Source organism: Dermochelys coriacea, chromosome 2 (genome assembly GCF_009764565.3).
Source record: "Dermochelys coriacea isolate rDerCor1 chromosome 2, rDerCor1.pri.v4, whole genome shotgun sequence".
In the NCBI taxonomy this organism is placed as follows: domain Eukaryota; kingdom Metazoa; phylum Chordata; order Testudines; family Dermochelyidae; genus Dermochelys; species Dermochelys coriacea.
Genome location: NC_050069.1, coordinates 215,115,760 through 215,136,894, shown reverse-complemented (window position 1 = coordinate 215,136,894; position 21,135 = coordinate 215,115,760). Strand labels below are relative to the sequence as shown.

The 21,135-nt window shown below is 39.6% G+C and overlaps 1 protein-coding gene across 7 annotated transcripts in view; it reads right to left on the bottom strand.

Annotated features, from left to right (window-relative positions):
- CRPPA (CDP-L-ribitol pyrophosphorylase A) overlaps positions 1–21,135 on the bottom strand; it is a 170,585-nt gene that overhangs the window by 62,710 nt on the left and 86,740 nt on the right. For 5 of the 7 annotated variants that reach the window (XM_043509226.1, XM_043509224.1, XM_043509227.1 and 2 more), the window contains one exon: positions 14,153–14,284. In XM_043509226.1, coding sequence (XP_043365161.1) covers positions 14,153–14,284 — 132 coding nt within the window. Of the gene's footprint in view, positions 1–1,890; positions 3,957–14,152; positions 14,285–21,135 lie in introns of those variants that run through there. The other 2 variants (XM_043509225.1, XM_038392956.2) reach the window with 1 other exon arrangement.

The window sequence follows — 21,135 nt, the reverse complement described above, 5'->3', positions numbered from 1 at the left end:
TTCTGCAGCTTTGATTTAAAGTTATCCCAGGCCTCCTCTGCCTTTAGATCCATAATTTCTTCAGTCCAATACACTTCCCTAACTAATTTCCTTTATTTTTGAAATCAAAAACCCTAGTTGCAGATTTATTTTTGTTAATCCTTCCGTTCAGTTTGAACTGAATTAGCTCATGATCACTTGAACCAAGATTATCCCCTACAACCATTTCTTCTATGAGGTCCTCACTACTCACCAAAACTAAATCTAAAATGGCATCCCCTCTAGTCGGTTCAGCAATTACTTGATGAAGGAATCCATCAGCTATCACATCTAGGAAAAACTGAGCCCTATTATTATTACTAGCACTCGTCCTCCAGTCTACAAAGGAGATAAACAAATACTTTGCCCTTAACTATTACTCTGTCCATGAACCAGCACTACTGACCTTGGCTCAAGTGCCTTTAATAAATATAAACAAGCCAAAAAAACCCCCAAAACTATGAGATCCTTGGAGCAACCCAGGGCATGATTCTACAAACCTTCACTCCTGTGAATCATTTTATTTACTTCACTGACTCCACTGGGACCACTTATGAGAATATGGATTTACCAGACTGGGCCCCAAACATCGTCATCCTCTAATCTCTTCCTTCGGTCTCCTGAAAATGTACATGTGAAACTAATTCTTGAGATATTAATCTCTTTCTTATACCGTATTTGCAAGCCTATATAACAATAAATAAAAGTTTGGGGGAAGATGCATTTTCCTGAACTATTTTTGTTCCTGATTTCTAATACAGCCCTCTTAACATTCATAGTATGACACATTTACCTACCACAGAGATGTGTTCAATAAATTCACCACCAGAAAGTAGCTGGAGTATAATTTGCACCACTTCAGTCATTCTGAAGTTATTTACACTAAGCTTTTCATTAGAAACTACTTCTATTAATATTTTCAGGTCAATAGAATCTTCACACTGACTATTGGTAAATTCAGTTTGCTGAACTTTGAGCACCACAACACACATTCATAATTTCCAATATTTATTTGAAAATGTATATATTTACTTGAACTTTGTATTTTAATCTCACTGAGGAAGTACTACAGGTCAAAATCATTTTCAGTGTCCCATCTATCCCTGATAAAACAATAATTGTCCCATTCATCATGCCGAGATCTTATTATGGTTGGTTCTAAAAATCTTTAAAAAAAAAAAAAAAAAAAAAAAAAAAAAAAGCAGTGCTGACTCTATTTTAAAAATAGATGCAGTGGTGCAGTGAATAATGACCATTCAGCCAACTGAGGACTGATAGTGACAAACTCCAAAAAGAATCCTGCTATTATGGACTGGGAAGTAGGGAAGTCAGAGCAGGAGTCAGCTCTAGTGGGCAGAGCACGCAGCCAGGTTGGGGAACAAAGCCAAGGGTAAGATAGTGTAGATAATCTTCTGTAGAGATGCAGAGTAGACCCTATTCATTCAGTAATTCATTGAAACTACAATACAGAAACATATCTCCTGCATCCCTCAGAAGCAGTGCAAAGGCTTGGGGAAGTCAAGGGTAACAGAACAGCTGAGGGAGAGGGACGGAGCTTGGGAGTGAACCTGGAGGGTTGTTGGGTATGGGTAGGAGAAGTATGGAACAGGTGTTTTTTGTTTTGTTTTTTTTTGGGGGGGGGAGGGATGGTTGAGTAAGAGATACTGTGCTGGCACATGCATATGCATGGAAACATTGAATAAGTAACAAAGTCAAAGGCAAAAGCTCTGCCAAAAAATGAATATGCATGCTGTTGCCAGTACCACACAGGTTGAATCAAATTCCAATGTAAACAATTTACTTTTATTCTTTTACAAAAAAAAAGATATTCTGCTTGGTGGAAATTCAAAGATCAAAACACAGTCACAGTTATAAATCAAGTATATTTACTTAGCACATTGCAAAGTAATGAGTCTGTGCCTCTTAATTCTAGAAAGAATGACTTTTCTGAACTGGTGGGAAATTACATTGCACGGAATAATATATAGTAAACATTATTTAAAAGTATGGATAAAAGTGGCCAAAACAAATATCAGTTCATAAGAATGTTTTAAAATCAGTATAATTAGTTCAGACTGTGAACATTGGAAATTCTATGAATGATAACGAAGTATTTCCATTTTTTTTTTAATCTAAGCATCTGGTAGGAAATACCTTAAAGTATTCCTTAAAGTGTTCATATTGAAATGTAACTGAAAATATCCTAACCAATATCCTTTTCTTCTATAAAAACTATACAGAAGTTTCTGAACATGGAAGTAATTTTAAATTACATTTTTGTTACAAATGTAACAATACATATTTTATACCTAATAATATAGCAAGGCTGTCTAAATTACGGCAGCGCATCCCTCCCTGCTTACGGACAGCAGCACTCCTCAGAATCTCCAAAGTGCTACAAGCTGCAGCCCGGCTCCCACCATACCCTTCCCGCCCCCCAAGGAGTGTCCTGTATGCCAGAGCTTGTAAGGGAGTCTCCTGAGGACAACCTAATGCTCTCCTTCAGTTTCCAGAGGTAAGAGTTGACAAAAGCCAGGTGGAACTGCTACAGTGTAAATCTGATGGCCCCTGTCCTCTATGCAGGAGTTTCAAGAGCCACCATAGACTTACGGCTGCAGTAACAGCCACACTGCCATTACTGTTGTTTGATGGGGGATTTGTCCCTGTCCATTTAAATGGTTGAAGCATTTCATAAGCTCTGCAGTTAAACACAGGAACCGTGACAACAGAAACCTTCATGATAAAAACTCAGAAATATGTATCAGAAAAAGAGGTTTAATGGTACAACCTCTTGTTGTTTAAAATAGTATAAACTTTTAAAACCTATTTAATACATTTAGTGTTTGGTACAATGAAATTAATGGAGAATTATTACGAATGCTGCCTGAAACAAATCAAGATTGCATAGGCATGCTACAGTAAAATCGGTGCAGAAATTCAACTGCATCCAGAAGGAAACAGAAAAATTTCCCTAAAAATTTGCATTAAGACTCACATTCACGAAAACTCAATTTTAAAATGACTAGAGTGGTAAAAATTTACCAGTTATGGATTAAACAGGGTATCATCTATAATATTCTCTCCCTAGCTATGCTCAGATTTTAGAGATTGATGGGTTTATTAGCAAAAGGATGTTTAGATGATATGTCACATACATTGAGCCTGACTATCTCAACATAACTAACCATTGCTTTTCACCATGGAGCTGATCGTGAACTCCCCCTGCAACTGAGAAAAATCGTCATTGTTAGGAATAGTATTTTTATCTGTAACCAGTTGGTGAGGCGATAAAGTTACTAAAATACTCTGAACTGTGAATATAAATTTCAATTTCAATACAGTTTAATGTGCAATCTATAGGGTTGAGAATTTAAGTACTGGAAACCAAATAAAGCTTTATAATTTGATCAAAATGTTAACTGCTATATAAAAGCAGAGAAAAAGAGTGATTCATCTCAAACTAGTGAGGAAAAAATGTGTTACAACTAGCTCTTTTTCATTTATGCGGATACAAAAAAAAGACACTCAGTACAAGACAGATTTCAGTAATAGTCTATAAAGAAAAAATACAGACAGTAAAGATAAATATACCATATCCAAAAATGAGGATTCTTCCCACTTACTGTACATATTTACATAAAGATATAAATAACATAAAGAAATCTGTATGTTGTATTAGTTTAAGTACTTGGTTCAGTGTATACAGCTATTTATTGGTTTAAAAAAAAGTCTGCCACAACAATATAGTTCACCTGTAAATTCAGTTTGGGTTCAATGAACTGATTTGTTTTTAATCTTCCTGGTCTGGTCCCCATGTATCTCCAGTACTGAAGGAGCACAAATGAAGGTTTAAACCAAACACTACAGCACCAACAATCTGAAGTGAAAGTGCCCATGAACAAGTGAGACTGACACATCACTGGATTCCGTTGTTCATGCTGAGTAAAAGGCAAAAAAACAACACAGGTAAAAATAATTTGTTGGCAATAGGTGATTTTTTTCTATGAATCTGTTATTTTAAATATCTATATATTTCTGTTATTAAGAGGTAACAGTCCAATACTAAAACCTTTCAGTGTATTGAAAATATTTCAGAGTAACTAGTTACAGATTTGAAGATGAAACAGCTCAAATTTGATACTCTCCTTATTTGTTTTCACAAACTGTTCCAATTCAGTGTTTATTTCCTATCTCATTAAACTATCAAACATAATTACAACAGACACATTTTTGCAGCTTGCCATCTTTATGTGCTGTATATTTTTCTTCTATTTATCCTGGAATTACAGCTCTCAAAAGCATTTTTTTCCACATTTCCTTCTCTAAAAAAAAAATCACAAGATTCAGAACAATGCACACTATAAAAAAAAATCTAGGTAGCATAACCTTGTTTAAACTTCATGTGTAAGAAAGCAAGTTTATAAACTGGTTAGTCACAACATTATTTTTATGACAAGTCTATATGCCTTGATCATTTTGGCTGACAAGGTGGTGGGAGAATTCTCAATCGGCAATTAAAAGTTTGATAGTTGAAACAAGTCTAAAAAGGTCATGTGTAGAGACAAAAAATAATAATCTCATCATTTTCTATAGAGCTTGTTAAACTCCTAGAAACACTAATAGTGGAGACAAATTGACCAATTCTCTGACCTTTCCAAGACAAAAAAAAATTGGATAATTATTTAGTGAAAACCTAAAAGATTACCAATTATTTCTCTCAACAGCTCATCTTACTCAGATTGGCAATTCACAATCACAGTGGAAAGTTTGTGGGATGCTTCATCTGAGCACTTGCGTTCCTTTATTAAGATTCCGCAGTTGCAATACACAAGGTAATTTATTGTCTGCTGTGTAACATTTACAGATTTAGAGTTCTCGATAGACACACTAATTAATACCCATCAGGGAAAGGAAACAATGCTTAACTAGCAGGGTGATGGGCAAGCTGATCTAAAGCCAGTCCTTATAATTTCTATTATTCTGCAGGAGTACAGACATTTAGCTAAAAGAAAAGGAGTACTTGTGGCACCTTAGAGACTAACAAATTTATTAGAGCATAAGCTTTCGTGAGCTACAGCTCACTTCATCGGATGCTCTAATAAATTTGTTAGTCTCTAAGGTGCCACAAGTACTCCTTTTCTTTTTGCGAATACAGACTAACACGGCTGCTACTCTGAAACCAGACATTTAGCTGTAAACCCTCTTGTGACACCCAGCTGAACTCATTAGTGTAACACTCAGATCCAGAACTGCCAAAAAAAATCCTGAGTCAGACCCAGAGCATAATGAGAGGTGGCCCAAAAATCAAGAGGTTTATTTTTAAAAAGAACATTGTGTAGTTTGGTGTGTCTTTATTTTTGACCTCATCAACCTCACCTCTCTGAGTGTGTGTATGTGACAATTAGTGTCACTAACTCTCTCAAATGCATATAAAGTGATTATGGTCCCTGCTGCAGGAGGTCTCACCCCCACATCTGCCTGCTAAATCAATCCTGTCCCCACAGCTCCCATATCAGTTCTGCTCCACACTCACCTGCCCCCACATCAGTTCTGTCCTTCCTGCCTCACCTCTGCTCCAGGGGCAGGACCGGCTCTAGGCACCCGCAAAGCAAGCATGTGCTTGGGGCGGCACGTTTCCAGGGGCGGCATTCCGGCCATCCTTTTTTTTCAGGGCAGTTGCGCTCTCAGAGCTGCGCCACTTAGATGGGGCGAGGACGCCACACCCCCGGCTGCAGCAGGAAGGGGAAGCCCCAGCCCCGGGATGCTGAACTGCCAGGGCTCAGCCGCTACCTGGAGAAGAGAGGGCGAGTCCTGCCAGGGAGCAGGGGCTGCGCCATTTCATCTGCACACTGGCTGCTGCGCTGCCTTGTGCCACCCCTTATATCGGGACTTCTCTGCACAGTTGGGCGGGAGTGGGGGGAAAGCCCCTGCAAGTGCTGGGAGAAGGTGACATCACTCCCTCCACTTCCCACGTCGCCTGCAGGCCCCACCCCCACCTGAGCTTGGGGCAGCAAATTTTTTGCTTGGGGCAGCAAAAAAAACTAGAACCGGCCCTGCCCGGGGTGTTGCAAGGAGGGAAAAGGAAGGTGGGAGAAGCTGTCTTGTCGTTCACAGGAGGAGAAGGGAACAGTGCCATCCTAACTTAACTCTTTAGCTTACCCCTCCTTCTCGGAGAATGGTGTTGGTTTCTGAGGGGAGGGAACAGAAGCTCTACCTGCTTCCTGCAGCAGCTCTGATTGGCTGCTCTTCATTTGTAAGGCCCCTCAGGTCTAGAACCCAAGCTGCAATCACCGGGGAGCTGGCATCTCCATGCTGGAACCCCGTGGTAGCTGTAATCAGCTTCCATTCCACTGCCCATGACCCGCGGTGGACACAGACCTGGGAAACATCACCTCAGGAGGTCTGATAGCCAGCAGCCTCATGGCTTCTGATAGGTTTATATAGGGCAGTGAGCCAAAGGGGCATTCCAAGAAGTTTCCAAGCAACTGTGTGGATCTCCTATAGCTGCCAGGACCATTCCTGCTCCTTGTTCTGACCTCGGCTTGATTTGGATTTTGTCTCCTGACTTGGACCCTGAAACCTTCAAAGGAGTCCAAGAGAGTTAAGTGCCTTTGACCATTGGTATAAATCCTGGCCTGGAACCTGACCATGCACTCATCCACTACTCCCAGCCTCAGGTTTGCCCCTGCTCTGACCCTTGGTCCCGACTGCTCTTGTTAGGATCCTGACATCCCCAGGAGTGAAGGAAAGCACCCAATCAGAGGTTGTTTTCCCCAAGGCAGGGCTGAAATTCATGAGAGGGTTAGAACCCACATCATTGCAAAACTGGCTCCAGCCCTGGCTAAAATCTTGTCATTTGTGGGGGGGAAAAAATTTTGAGAGCTAGCAACAAACTCTCCAATGCTTCCTTTAAGCAACATTAAAAGCAAAGGACTTAAGCACATACCTATGTGCCTTGATCAGTAATTTCAAGCATAGTAACAATTACAGATAAATTCATAAATTCATAATTTAATCCTAACCATTCCTTTTTTTCTTAATCTCCCTGCAACAACTACACATTCTTAAATATACTTAGTGCTCTAACTATTTGCAAACAACAACATGCTTTGTTCAGAAAGCGTACTATCACAAAAATGAAGTTGTGTGGCAAGGCATCTCCTTTGCCTTGCTGGGCTCAGTGTTTCCCTCTCTGGTAGTGAGGAGGGAGGGGGGCAGGGATGCCTGGAGTAAATCAGTCCCACTCCGGAGAGTTTCATAGGGATGTGCTGGCTGCTGCTTCCCGCAGTTCCCATTGGCCAGGAATGTCAAACCGTGGCCATTGGGAGCTGTGGGGGGCCATGCCTGCGGACGGTCAGCGTCCGCAAAATGTTTCGCAGCCGCAGTCAGCTTACTAAGGTGTCACTAAGGGCAAACTTTGCCTTAATGTCAACATACAAAACAGTTCTTAGCGATTTTTTGCTGAAAAAAGAAGCTATTGTACCTTTGCTGCTTTTCTAAATAAGGAACTATTTTTCCCTATTAGTATAGGATATTTCTCCAGCAGGGAAGGTCAGTTTTGATTGAACTCTCTCTTCTTCAAAAAGCACAGAAGACCAATTGCAGAAATCTGGATAATTTTAGCATTCCAAGTTAGATGCCACAGCACTAAAGTTTCAGAAACGTTATTGATGTAAACCATTCTTCAGGGAAATGGGAAATTCTGCTCCCTAGTTTCAGCCCTGAGCAGAGGTCTATGCGATCTTTGTCATAAAGTGACTTTTATGGGTAGGAGCAGAGCTCCCTCTGGGCTTTCTCCCCAAACCTCGCATCCATGACTTTCTTTTGGATAATCTATTGTCCCTTCACTGGTACTTCTGTGAGGATGAGGCCCGAAAGGAGCTGTATTCTCTCCTGAGGGCACTTCATGACAATGGGAGGGACTGCTCAGATTTTGCAGCATTATCAGCCACTACCTTGTCTAGCTTTTCTCTGAAAAGGAGGGAACCTGTAAACTTGACAAAGAATAGGACCTGCTTAGAATGAGTATCAACTTCCAAGATCGGAACCATAGATGACACCTGGTTTCTGAGCTGGAAGCCAGGGCCTTGGCTGAGAACTTCATTGCATTCATTGACGCATCAGCAGTGAATGCTCTTGCTAGGTAAATTTTCTTTAAAATGGAGTCAAAAGTCAGGATGATCCCTGTCCTTTAGGGCTTTGAGATCTTCCAGTCAGGAAAGAGATGCCCTTGCAAAGAAGGTAGATGCTACAGACACTCTGAGGGAGACCGAGGAGGACTCAGAGTCCTTCTTGAGAGTGGTCTCTACTTCTCTGTCTATTGGGTCCTTAGGATAGCATTCCCCTTCTGAGAGAATGACTATATCCCTTGCTAGAAATACTACAGTGGCATCTACTTGAGGTACCTCAGCAATAGAGACCTTTGGTTCCTTTATAGAACCTGAGGTCATTTTTATTAATGTGCTTGCCCTAATCAGGCTTGTTCCATTCATCCCTGACCATGTCCACAAAGGCAGACTGCAGGGAATTGTAGTCTCAGGGAAGGATTTTGAGGGGCAAAATTTACCCTGAGGCTTGCTCTCAAGAACCTATTCAGGTTGGATCTGAATTGTGGAGACAGCCCTTCTGAACATGGCCTCAAATTTCTCAGGGGGGAAAAAGCTCATGTTTTCCCCCCATACCCTCCCCAGTCCTGTTTGGATTAAGAGTCCCATAGTTCGCCTTCCTCAATGGAGGAGAAGAAAGAGGAGCCAGAGGGCTCATACCACCAAGATTTTTTGCAATTTTTCTTCCCCTTTTTTGATTTCTTTGCTCTTTGCACGCTTTGCAGGTGTAGGAGCTCTGCTGTGGCTTTGAGGCCTTTTGCGGCTTGCCATCTATAGAGCCTAAAGCCCTCAGGAAAGTCCTCTCTCTGATTCCTCCCCCTTCTTGGTCCCATTCCCATGCGGGTAGGACTCATTACCAAAGCCCTTCTGTTCAAATTGGGAAGGATGGGGGCTGTTTAAGAGCCCTGCAACTTTTCCCAGAGCACTCAGGCCCCATTCTAAGACTTGGATGGTCTGTGGTCCCGCAAGCCCTCCTCTTTGTTCCCTAGGGACTTACCCCCTGAGTTGGGTAACTGGTGTCCTTCTCTTTATAGCCTTTCACTGATCTGTTCTTCCTGGTCCATTTTTTCCATGTTGGAGCTGTGGCTGCTTTCGTGAGTATGTAATCCCACCTACCTATCCCTCTCATAGCCCAGAGACCTAAAGCTGGCTGGGTGCAGGCTGGGCACAACTCATCATCTTCTGAGCTTGGGAAGGCTGCCTGACAAATGGAGCACTTCTTAGATCTGACTTGGTGCTTTCTTGGTTGCTCTGCCATGCCAGTACAGGGGCAGGGGAGCCGACAGAAGATGCTGCAGTGGAGGCTCAGAGAGAATTGAACCATCAGGCTGCTTAAGTCCGACCCAGGGAAGAAGAAGAAATAGAGAAACTGATCACCACTTCCCCCCCGGAAAGGGAGAAAAATAAGGATAGAAATAAAAAAAGTAGGAACAGTGTAACCGCCAACTGACCACTGCCGCAGAGAATGGGGGAAGTGGAAGCAAAAGGAGTGTGGCCAGACTGTGAAATACCAAATCTCTGATCGCCTCTGTGAGCTGCAGAGTAGAGGGGACGAAACTAGACATGCAGAATTGAGGGAGACACTGGGGAGCAGAAAAGAGAGACTCAGGGAACCATGTTCCGCTATGAGGAAATGTGAAGAATTGTCTCTCCATACATCTCTCCAAATTCTGCTGAGTTCCAATTCCTTGGGCTCTGAGGATTACTAGCCATGTCCCTGTCCTACACCAAGAACCTGCAAACAACGCTAAATATTTGACCCTAAGTATAAAATGTATAAAAAAGTATAAAATTTACTAATTAACAATGACTTTTTTTAACTTCTTTCCTTGGGGGTGGAGGGTTTGAATTAAACATGATATTGTGGATTTCAGTAAACAAGATTTAATTTGTGTTTGCCCATGTTCCACAAGACTGTGTCTTGGAAAATATGTGTTTGGTAAGTAGTGAAGGAATAAATTCCATGTAATCACTCAGAACACAAACAAACAAGAGATGTTGCTAAATGAATCCAACCTTTGTATCAATATTATTATTTTAGAATTTCATGCATAGTTATATTGATAGGTCACCCTTTGTTTACAAGCACATGCTGTTTTTGAATGCCTGACACAGTATTTACAGGATATAGTACAGATCATTTGTACCAGTTATAGAGGCCTTTAGTTTTGCTTCACTGTTTCTGAGTAACTCCCTAGAAACCTTTGGTCCATAAAAAATATAACTCTTTAGTAAATCAAAAAAATTCTCAGCATCACTTTATAATTAGCGAACAAAAACTATACTTAAAACATGCAGGATACAGTCCATCCATCCCAAACCCTGTTCAGCAGCTGTTCAACTCTCTGGGCTTAAAATCAATTCAGATATTTTGTGGTTATAATCTTTGCCTTTAGCAGACATAATACAACTATTCTTAACTTTAAAAGGATACACTTGGTATGCTCATGTCCCATATTTGATCCATATATATACAAAAAAGGGCACTCTGATATATCCTCTAACAGGAAACTATAACCTGCACTTGAAGGATGATGGTCTAATAGGTCCATATTAGACTTATTAATTTTTTTGTGCCTACTGCCTGCTTGAACTCCTCCAAATGACATTTCAGCAGTAATATCAATGTTTCCTGACCCAAGGATGCCAAAGTCTACTCTGAAAGAAGCACTGCCTAGGTAAGAACAGGAGGTATTTAGAAAGCTTTATGACACCTGATCTCCCCCTCCCTCTGATCTCCCCCGCCCCATTAAAAGTGTGCTCCCACAACAAAGCAGAATGTGGTTATCTGCAACCACCCATATTCTGTCCCCTCATTCTCCTTAATCCATAGGGCTAGAAGTAAAACTAAATTTCTTGCCCCTTAATAGTTACATTTATTTAAAAATCATTCAGAAAGAGTTTAGGAGTTGCCACAAACAACTATATGACTGTAAAAGCTGGTACATTACACTGTAATTTATAAACTTCTTAAAATGAAGATCTGCTGCACTGTTTTGGCTCTATAGGACCCATTATGATCATTCATGTAAATGTAAGTTAAATTATTTTAAAATTCCCTTATGTTATAAGTAGTAACAGATTAACAGAGCTATTACGTTTTATTATTTAATACAGATTTAGGGATTTCTTAATATGAGGATTAGTGATTTGAGACCTTTCTGGATCTCGAGGTCCTCAAGGAAACCATTTTGAAGCACTTGGAGGAGAGGAAAGTGATCAGGAACAGTCAACATGGATTCACCAAGGGAAAATAATGCCTGACCAACCTGATTGCCTTCTATGATGAGATAAGTGGCTCTATGGAAATAGGAAAAGCAGTGGACGTGATATATCTTGACTTTAACAAAGCTTTTGGTACGGTCTCCCGCAGTATTCTTACCAGCAAGTTAAAAAAGTATGGATTGGATGAATGGACTATAAGGTGGATAGAAAGCTAGATAGATGGTCGGGTTCAACAGGTAGTGATCAATGGCTCAATGTTTAGTTGGCAGCCGGTATCAAGCGGAGTACTCCAGGGATCGGTCTTGGGGCCGGTTTTGTTCAACATCTTTATTAATGATCTGGATGATGGGATGGATTGCACCCTCAGCAAGTTCGCAGATGACACTAAACTGGAGAGAGAGGTAGATATGCTGGAGGGTAGGACTAGGATCCAGGGTGACCTAGACAAATTGGAGGATTGGGCTAAAAGAAATCTGATTAGGTTCAACAAGGACAAGTGCAGAGTCCTACACTCAGGACGGAAGAATCCCATGCACCGCTACAGGCTCGGGACTGACTGGCTAAGCAACAGTTTTGCAGAAAAGGACCTGGGGATTACAGGCGGATGAGAAGCTGGATATGAGTCAGCAGTGTGCCCTTGTTGCCAAGAAGGCTAACGGCATATTGGGCTGCATTAGTAGGAGCACTGCCGCAGATTGAGGGAAGTGATTATTCCCCTCTATTCTGCACTGGTGAGGCCACATCTGGAGTATTACATCCAGTTTTGGGCCCTCACTACAGAAAAGATGTGGACAAATTGGAGAGAGTCCAATGGAGGGCAACAAAAATGATCGGGGGTTGGGGCACATGACTCACGATGAGGGAATGGGGCTTGTTTTGTCTGCAGAAGAGAAAAATGAGGGGGGATTTGATTGCAGCCTTCAACTACCTGAATGGGGTGTCCAAGGAGGATGGAGTTCAGCTATTCTCAGTGGTGGCAGATGACAGAATAAGGAACAATGATCTCAAGGTGCAGTGGGGGAGGTCTAGGTTGGATATTAGGAAATACTATTTCACTAGGAGGGTGGTGAAGCATTGGAATGGGTTACCTAGGGAGGTAGTGAAATCTCCTTCCTTAGAGGTTTTTAAGGCCCAGCTTGACAATGCCCTGGCTGGGATGATTTAGTTGGCATTGGTCCTGGTTTGAGCAGGGGCTTGGACTAGATGACCTCCTGAGGTCTCTTCCTACCCTAATCTTCTAAGATTCTAGGATCTGTTTCAGTAAGTTTATGTAAATCCTTTCATCTTGTGAATTACAGAACCAGTAGACAGAAAAGATCTTACAGACCTATCTTGCCTATATAGCTTCGATGTACAGAATGAATGATAGGGAAGTTTATAATTTCTGGGGGAGAAAAAAATCACTCAAAGCTTAAACATAGCATTTAAGTTATGCAAGTAATATAGCTGGTTTACAATAGATGAGTCAGTGCACACACACATCAAAACAAGATTTAATCTTTGAGAGTCTGCTAAATATTTTTAACTTTTCAGTTAAAAAAGTAATACACAGTAGTTACTTTCTAAGCAAAATAGTTTATGTGATTAAATTTTTATTTGCCAGCATATTTAAAGATACCCTGTCATATTACATTTTGAAAACCTAAGTCATTCTGAAGCCCTACGTGCAAAAGGTGTTTGAAACCACTAAATTATTCTATTTGTGGTTGTACAATTTAATAAGGGCCATCTTGATTTTTTCACCCCAAATTTTATTTCAAAATAACTTTTGACCTTCATCTGAGACTCTGAATTTTAAATTTCATCTTAGAAAGATTATATAATCTGAAAATATACTTCTGAATAAAATACATCCTTCTACAGAGGGGTTGATAATAGAAGTTAACAGAGGAGAATTAGAGTTATTTATAACAGTATTCCTATAATAACATTAATAAGTCTTTAAATATAAGTGACCTGATTTTCAAAGATATTAAGTATCCACAACTCTCATTAAAAACAAAGGGATTTTTGAGGCCTCAGCACTTTTGGAAAAAAAAAAAGGCTAAAATGTTATGAACTATAGTTGTGAGTAGTCAGCCACATGTAACTCTAAATAACTACCATATTCCAAAAATTCAGTGAAAAATACATTTATTCCACTTCTTTAAACATCAGTCAAATATTGAATATTTGTGTCTCTTTACTGGTGGCTCTATGAAGCTATAAAGCTGCCAGTACAATGAAAACTATATATGCACTAGTGGCAAAGTAGCCTACCTTGTTTTGTAAGTGGAACATATCCCCAAACAAAAAGGTTAATTTTAAATACCTTTTCTAAGTACAAAGATGCTGTAGATTGCCTTGGCAATCTACTACTACTGGAGATATGGATACTGTTTGTTCCACCAGTTATATGCCATGCCCTTTTTGTTACCTGAATACCAAACATTGTTTTGATGCAAGAACGGAACACACTTGAAAAATCAATTTTGATTACAAATACTTCTAATATTTTCCATTTTAAATAGCTGCAAATGCCAAGTTTTAAAAGTTAACAACAGGAAAAGAAAGGCTCAAGCATGGTCACGATTTATTTATTTATTTATTTACCATTTTTTTCTCTCTAATCAAATCACTTACATTTTTGCCTGTAACCAGAGGCTCTACTGAATATCGAACATGAACAGGCAAGAATCTTTTCAACAAAACTTTACCTTGTCATATTTATTTCCCTTTGATTTTTTTAAATGAAGAAGATTCTTATAATTAATCATATAGTTTACAAAAGTATATAATTTGCAGGTATAAAGAGAATTACATACCTTATTGTAATGGATTAGAAGACCATAAACCAAAATATTTTTCTTTTTCACTTCCCTTGCAAATTCCTTTATCCAAGCCAGTTCTTCCATTCCATTGCTGAAAGACATATTTTCTGAAACATTCAAATGGACCTGCAAAGGCGTGCAAAAAGCAAACCATTACTACATTATATTACAAAATATATTCCGTTAGATCTCCAGATTTTTTTAAAAAATTGTTAGATAAACACAAAAATAATATAAGGTGGCAAGGGATTTATTTATAAATTTGTATTAATGTCATGCTCCATGACTCAATTATTTAATAAGAGGAAAACTTTTTCAAAATCTAGATAAATCAACTTGCCAGAAGTGATGGAATTTTTAAGAATTTATTCATTAAAAAATAATCTCTAATCTCTGACCCATCTTTCATGCAATTGTTTAGTATCAATGGATTCACAAATCAAATCCTCATCTGAAGAAATCAGAGAAGAGTACAGATATTTTCCTTTAACATCTTTTAGTTTTTCAATGTGGAATCACATTCTCAACAATATGTGCTGTGTCTGTTCTCTGTCTGGGACATTGCATTTGTAAGGGCTTGTATACATTACCCACTGGGTCGATGGGCAGCTCTCGATCCAGCGGGGGTTGATTTATTGCGTCTAGTCTAGATGTGATAAATTGACCACCGAGTGCTCTCCCGTCTCCTCTGGTAGTCCACCAGGACAAGAGGCGCAGGTGGAGTTGACAGGAGAGTGTCAGGCATTGACTTACCATAGTGAAGACACCAAGATAAGTAGATCTAAGTACGTTGAATTCAGCTACATGAATAATGTAGCTGAAGTTGTGTAACTTAGATCGATCCCCCTGCAGTGTAGACCCCTAAGTTGCATTCTATACAATATTGCACTTCAGCATTCTAAAGAGAAGTAACTAGTTCTCAAACTTTGACTCAGGCTTGACAACAATCCAACTATTTTGATCTTTACCTCTTCACAAAGTTTCTATTAAGCACAGAAAAACCAAGATTAAAGAAGGACATTTCTTCATATAATGTTTTTCATATGATGCCACGGCTATGCTACTGGATAGTTAAAATGTGTGTCATAAAAAACAAAAATAAAAAGCTATTTAGCTGAAAATTCAAGTCCCTAAAATCTTAATGGGATTTTGTGTTGTTGAAATACTTTGACTTGAGATTGAGTTTTGTAATTACCAGTCCTGCCTACCTTTCCTGATGGAGACGAGCTAGTGAGTGATGCCTTGACAACACTTGTGCCTTTCTTCTGCTCCACTTCAAGCCTTACAGAAACCCCATTACTGCTTCAAAAATATATTGTGTGTCTATATCGATGTCCATCAACATGACATGTTTAAGAAAAGCTAAAGTAATATTTTTAACAAGCAGAAACTCACAACTACAAGGCACCTTACACTAAAGGGAAAAATTGTTATGAATATTATTTTGAAATAGGATGCAACATCCTCTACCTGCCATCAGGGAAAGGACCTGATTGTTAAAGATTATGACAATGCATATTACATGAAAAAAATGTGCTAGTGTGGCACTGAGTCTTCACATTCACATACATTATCAAATCATGAAATTCAAGAGTTAATATTGGTGATGGAATCTTATCTTCTTGACATTGCACATCCTGCATACTTTATTATATGCATTTTACATCATAAACAGAATTATATTCTATTATATATTTAATAATCAGAACATTAAGAATAGAAAATACCATTACTGATTATTATAGCACCCAGCTTTTATATAGCACTTTTCAGCAGTAGATCTCAAAGCACTCTACAAAGGAAATCAGTATCATAATCTCCATTTTACAGATGGGGAAACTGAAGTACAGGAAGGTGAAGCAACTCGCCCAAGGTTACCCAACAGGCAATGGCAGAGCCAAGAATAGAACTCAGGTCTCCATCGCAGTCCAGTGCTCTATCCACCACTTCAAGCAGATATCGTGGGGGTCACTAATGGGCATTGGCCAGGTACACGATGAACATGGGTTAAAGCCTGGGGAAATTCCATAGCGAAGTCCCAGACAGGAGTCTAACTACTAAAACGATTATCTAACACTTAACTTAATGATCCATACCTAACAACTAACTACAAAGGAGACAGAACAATGGGTCTGAAAGAACTGCTAACGCTCTTGCGATGCAAGACAAGGCGCTCCAACCAACTGCCACGGATGGTAAGAAGGAGCTGAGAGGGCGTAGGGTTGGTGGCACTCAAGGAGGCACCAAGCCAACCTTACAGATATGACTAATACAGAAGTCTCTGAATGTGCATGTGGGCGCGCACACACCTAGAATGCAATCAACATGAGCAAGCATTCGAAGAAGAATCTGTGCCATTGTAAACTATTGCAGCTCCCCATGTACCTGCCTGCAGCTCTCAACTTACTGTTCCAACTGGAACAATCAAGCCAACAGTCTGTGGTGAGTAACTACCTCTTAACATGTCTTTAAAAATTAACACTTTCCAAACTGTGCATGCATGTCCAGCACAGATATGTGGAAATGTGCATTAGAACACAATGTTTTGTTGTGCATGCTAAGAATGCAATTTTCAAACCACTCATAATTTGTTAAATATAAATCAATTCTTTTAAAAATTTAGCTGAGGCACTACTCCTTAATGACAATTTACAAGCAAATTTTAAAACTTCTGCTTTTTTGAGAGACTCAAGTCAAGATAATGTGTAGTCAAAAGCTATATATTTTAGTCGCATTCACAAAATTCGTAAGATGCTGAAGTGATTTTCCTCAACTTACCTTTGAACTAAGAGCAAATATTGGACATTTCAGCCCCAAAGTCCCCCACTCTCCTTCCTCAGCCCCCTCCCCCCCCCAAAAAAAGTTGTGAGAGTGAAAATTGAGTTAAAATAGCAATCTTAACCACAGCTTTTGATAGTGGCAAAGGCTATAATGCATTAATAGTGAAAATGCAGGAAATGCATTATAACAGGTTTAAGCACAATACATATACCTACAAGTTTATACAGAGTTTAGAGCAGCTGTGTTAGTGTGGGAATAGAGATTCTGGGTCCAAAGCTGGAGTTTAGCTGTTCAGCAGAGAGCTCATGTTGGGTGTAGGAGAGGTGGAAAAACTGTGTAAAGTTTACCTTTGTGCTCCCCTATTCCTACTCTAACCCCACCCTTCCCTTCCTTGTTGTACTGGGTTATAGCAGGCCAATCAGTGTTCACTTATGCTGGTTACAAAAGGGTCCAATGGGCCAAAAATGTACTCAGGTATCAGTATGATATAGTGACATCCTAGCCACACCCTGCTACAGTATCAGTAAGGAGGGCAAGTGATGTAGGAGTCCCTATGCTGGCTGTACGCCACTAAAGGGTCACCCTTATACTGCTAAAAGAAAAGGAGTACTTGTGGCACCTTAGAGACTAACAAATTTATTTGAGCATAAGCTTTCATGAGCTACAGCTCACTTCATCAGATCATGCAGTGGAAAATACAGTGGGGAGATTTATATACACAGAGAACATGAAACAATGGATGTTACCATACAGACTGTAACAAGAGTGATCAGGTAAGGTGAGCTATTACCAGCAGGCGAGCCGGAGGGAAAAAACCTGTTGTAGTGATAATCAAAGTAGACCATTTCCAGCAGTTGACAAGAACATGTGAGGAACAGTGGGGGCGGGGGGGAATAAACATGGGGAAACAGTTTTACTTTGTGTAATGACACACCCACTTCCAGTCTTTATTCAAGCCTAAGTTAATTGTATCCAGTTTGCAAATTAATTCCAATTCAGCAGTCTCTCGTTGGACTGCCAAGCTCTACGATACAACCGCATTTGCTCCAACCCCTCAGACAGAGACAAATACCTACAAGATCTCTATCAAGCATTCTTACAACTACAATACCCACCTGCTGAAGTGAAGAAACAGATTGACAGAGCCAGAAAAGTACCTAGAAGTTACCTACTACAGGACAGGCCCAACAAAGAAAATAACAGAACCCCACTAGCCATCACCTTCAGCCCCCAACTAAAACCTATTCAACTCATCATCAAGGATCTACAACCTATCCTGAAGGACAACCCATCACTCTCACAGATCTTGGGAGACAGGTCAGTCCTTGCTTACAGACAGCCCCCGCAACCTGAAGCAAATACTCACTAGCAACCACACAACAAAAACAGTAACCCAGGAACCTATCCTTGCAACAAAGCCCATTGCCAACTCTGTCCACATATCTATTCAGGGTAACACCATCATAGGGCCTAATCACATCAGCCACACTATCAGAGGCTCGTTCACATGCACATCTACCAATGTGATATATGCCATCATGTGCCAGCAATGCCCCTCTGCCTTTTACATTGGCCAAACTGGACAGTCTCTGCGTAAAAGAATAAATGGACACAAATCAGACGTTAAGAATTATAACATTCAAAAACCAGTCGGAGAACACTTCAATCTCTTTGGTCAGTCGATTACAGACCTAAAAGTGGCAATTCTTCAACAAAAAAACTCCAAAAACAGACTCCAACGAGAGACTGCTGAATTGGAATTAATTTGCAAACTAGATACTATTAACTTAGGCTTGAATAAAGACTGGGAGTGAGTGTGCCATTACACAAAGTAAAATTATTTCCCCATGTTTATCCCCCCCCACCCCAAACTGTTCCTCACATGTTCTTATCAACTGCTGGAAATGGCCCACCTTGATTATCACTACAAAAGGTTTTTTTCCTCCCGCTCTCCTGCTGGTAATAGCTCACCTTACCTGATCACTCTTGTTACAGTCTGTATGGTAACACCATTGTTTCATGTTCTCTGTGTATATAAATCTCCCCACCATATTTTCCACTGCATGTCTCCGATGAGCTGTAGCTCACAAAAGCTTATGCTCAAATAAATTTGTTAGTCTCTAAGGTGCCACAAGTCCTCCTTTTATTTTTGCGGATACAGACTAACACGGCTGCTACTCTAAAACCTTATATTGCGGTGATCCTCCCCTCGCTAGCTAAATTGGTGGTTTGGTGCTAAGCAGTGCAATGCACCAAAGAATCAAAAAAGTTAAACACTAAAAAAAAAGCAAAATAATACAAAACAGATTCTGCCAGTGATCGGATTCTTTTTTTTTTTTTTATCAGAGAAGGTGTTCTGAAATAAGTGCAGAGTGTGTGAGAACTTTCTATTTATACAAAAAAGGAAATAAAAAGCTTGTATGAACGAAAAACCCTTAATACAGGTTTTTCTATGTTAGATTAGAGGAAGTCTGCTGCTTCTTTTCACCTATCCCTTCCTGGCTCCATCGCAAGGGATAAGTTTACTTCTGGACTCAAAAAGGGAAATGTTTCTCAGTCAACCAGTACCTAAAAAAACATAATGACCAATTGTGCCAACAGCCTCATAATACCGTAAGTTTTGACATTTATTTGTCTGAGAAAGACAAATCATCAAAAGAGCAATGTTATACAATAGTTTTCTAACAATTCATTCAGGTTCTGTACGTTAAATTTATTTATTTTTAAAAATAAAAATATCAAACTGAAAAGAATTCCACTATAGTTGCCATTATTTAGGAGTACACCCAACACTGAATAATTAAAGACTGATGAAAGAAATTTCTATCCCCCAGCTATACCATCTGTAGTGAATTTTAGGGATCAGAAGTTTAAAGGATTTAAATAATTCCCAGTGATTAATATGAGAAAATGATTTGTTTAGCTAACTCTTTAATTAATTAATTAAGAACATATTTTTCAGACCTCTTTCCATTTTCTGTTTCTGAAAATAATGTAGAAGCTCCATAAACCGAGAATATGAATAGGTAGCAATAAGAATTCTGGACAAAGAATTCTACACAAACCTTTTTTTAAGCACAAGGTCTTTTTAGGACATTGCTCTATTTTGAAGAGAGACTTTGTGTGCATCAAAACTATGTTTTATAAACAGGCAATTTTGTGTATCTGTTATTAAGGCTATTCCCAGGCTATCTAGGCCAGGGATATTAGAATGTACTGTGAGACTAACTTAACACATGAATCAGATCCCATAGTTTAAAATGTATCTTATTCTTCTTAGAAGGTATTAACAGTTTAACAATTTGGGATTGGGAGGCAGGGCAGAGAATCAGAGCTTCTGCAAAGATGGTGCTACACTGCAGGCAGATGTCAGTATCTATGTAGTTTGAGGGCAGAACCCTGACAGAAGTTTCCTTAGTGAGTTCTTGTAAGGAATTTATGTTCTCAAATATTTTTCTTCAAACATTGACATGAGTCTGGTATGTTTTATTATTGCTACTATCAATCCTTAGCCCTTTCATTTTACACCCCAGACAAGAAAGAATTTAATACCCATCTGATAACAGACAACAGCCAGGACATCAACTGCAAAAGATTTTAAAGTTATCGTATTATCTGGCTGATTGATAATTCTATAAAGATTCACTCATCATGCTCCTCCTTGGGCTTTATATGTAGAGAAAGCGATTAAAGCAGTTATTCAAGGGATAATGCAAACAATATTCTGCCCCAGAGGGAAAGTATTTTGTGTTACCACATAGCTGAATAGTTGGCAAGAAAGAAGAGCCTTTTATGGAGGCCCCTAAATACTGGGTGCAGGAGTGAGAGATCTGGATTTTCTCTATTTCTCATAGGTAAACAGAGGAAGCCACCTAAAACTTAAGAGGCTGGTACACATGGAGATCCCTACTGAATTTCCTCATAAATGTCCATAAGCAAGTAAAGACTAAATTCTCAGATGCCAAGGATCAGCATTCACACTAGCCCACTGTGCGCAGCGAACACTTGGGTCAGATAAGGATGTAGTACCTGTGATGTGCTATTCACTTGGAAAGTGTTTTATAAACATTAACTAATGAATCTTCACATCACCTCTGTTAGTTGGTAAAGGATAAGTGATACAAAGAAAGTGACTATCAGGGTTGAGACTAGAACTCAGGAGTTCTTGACTCCTAGCCTTACCCTTAGACAATGCA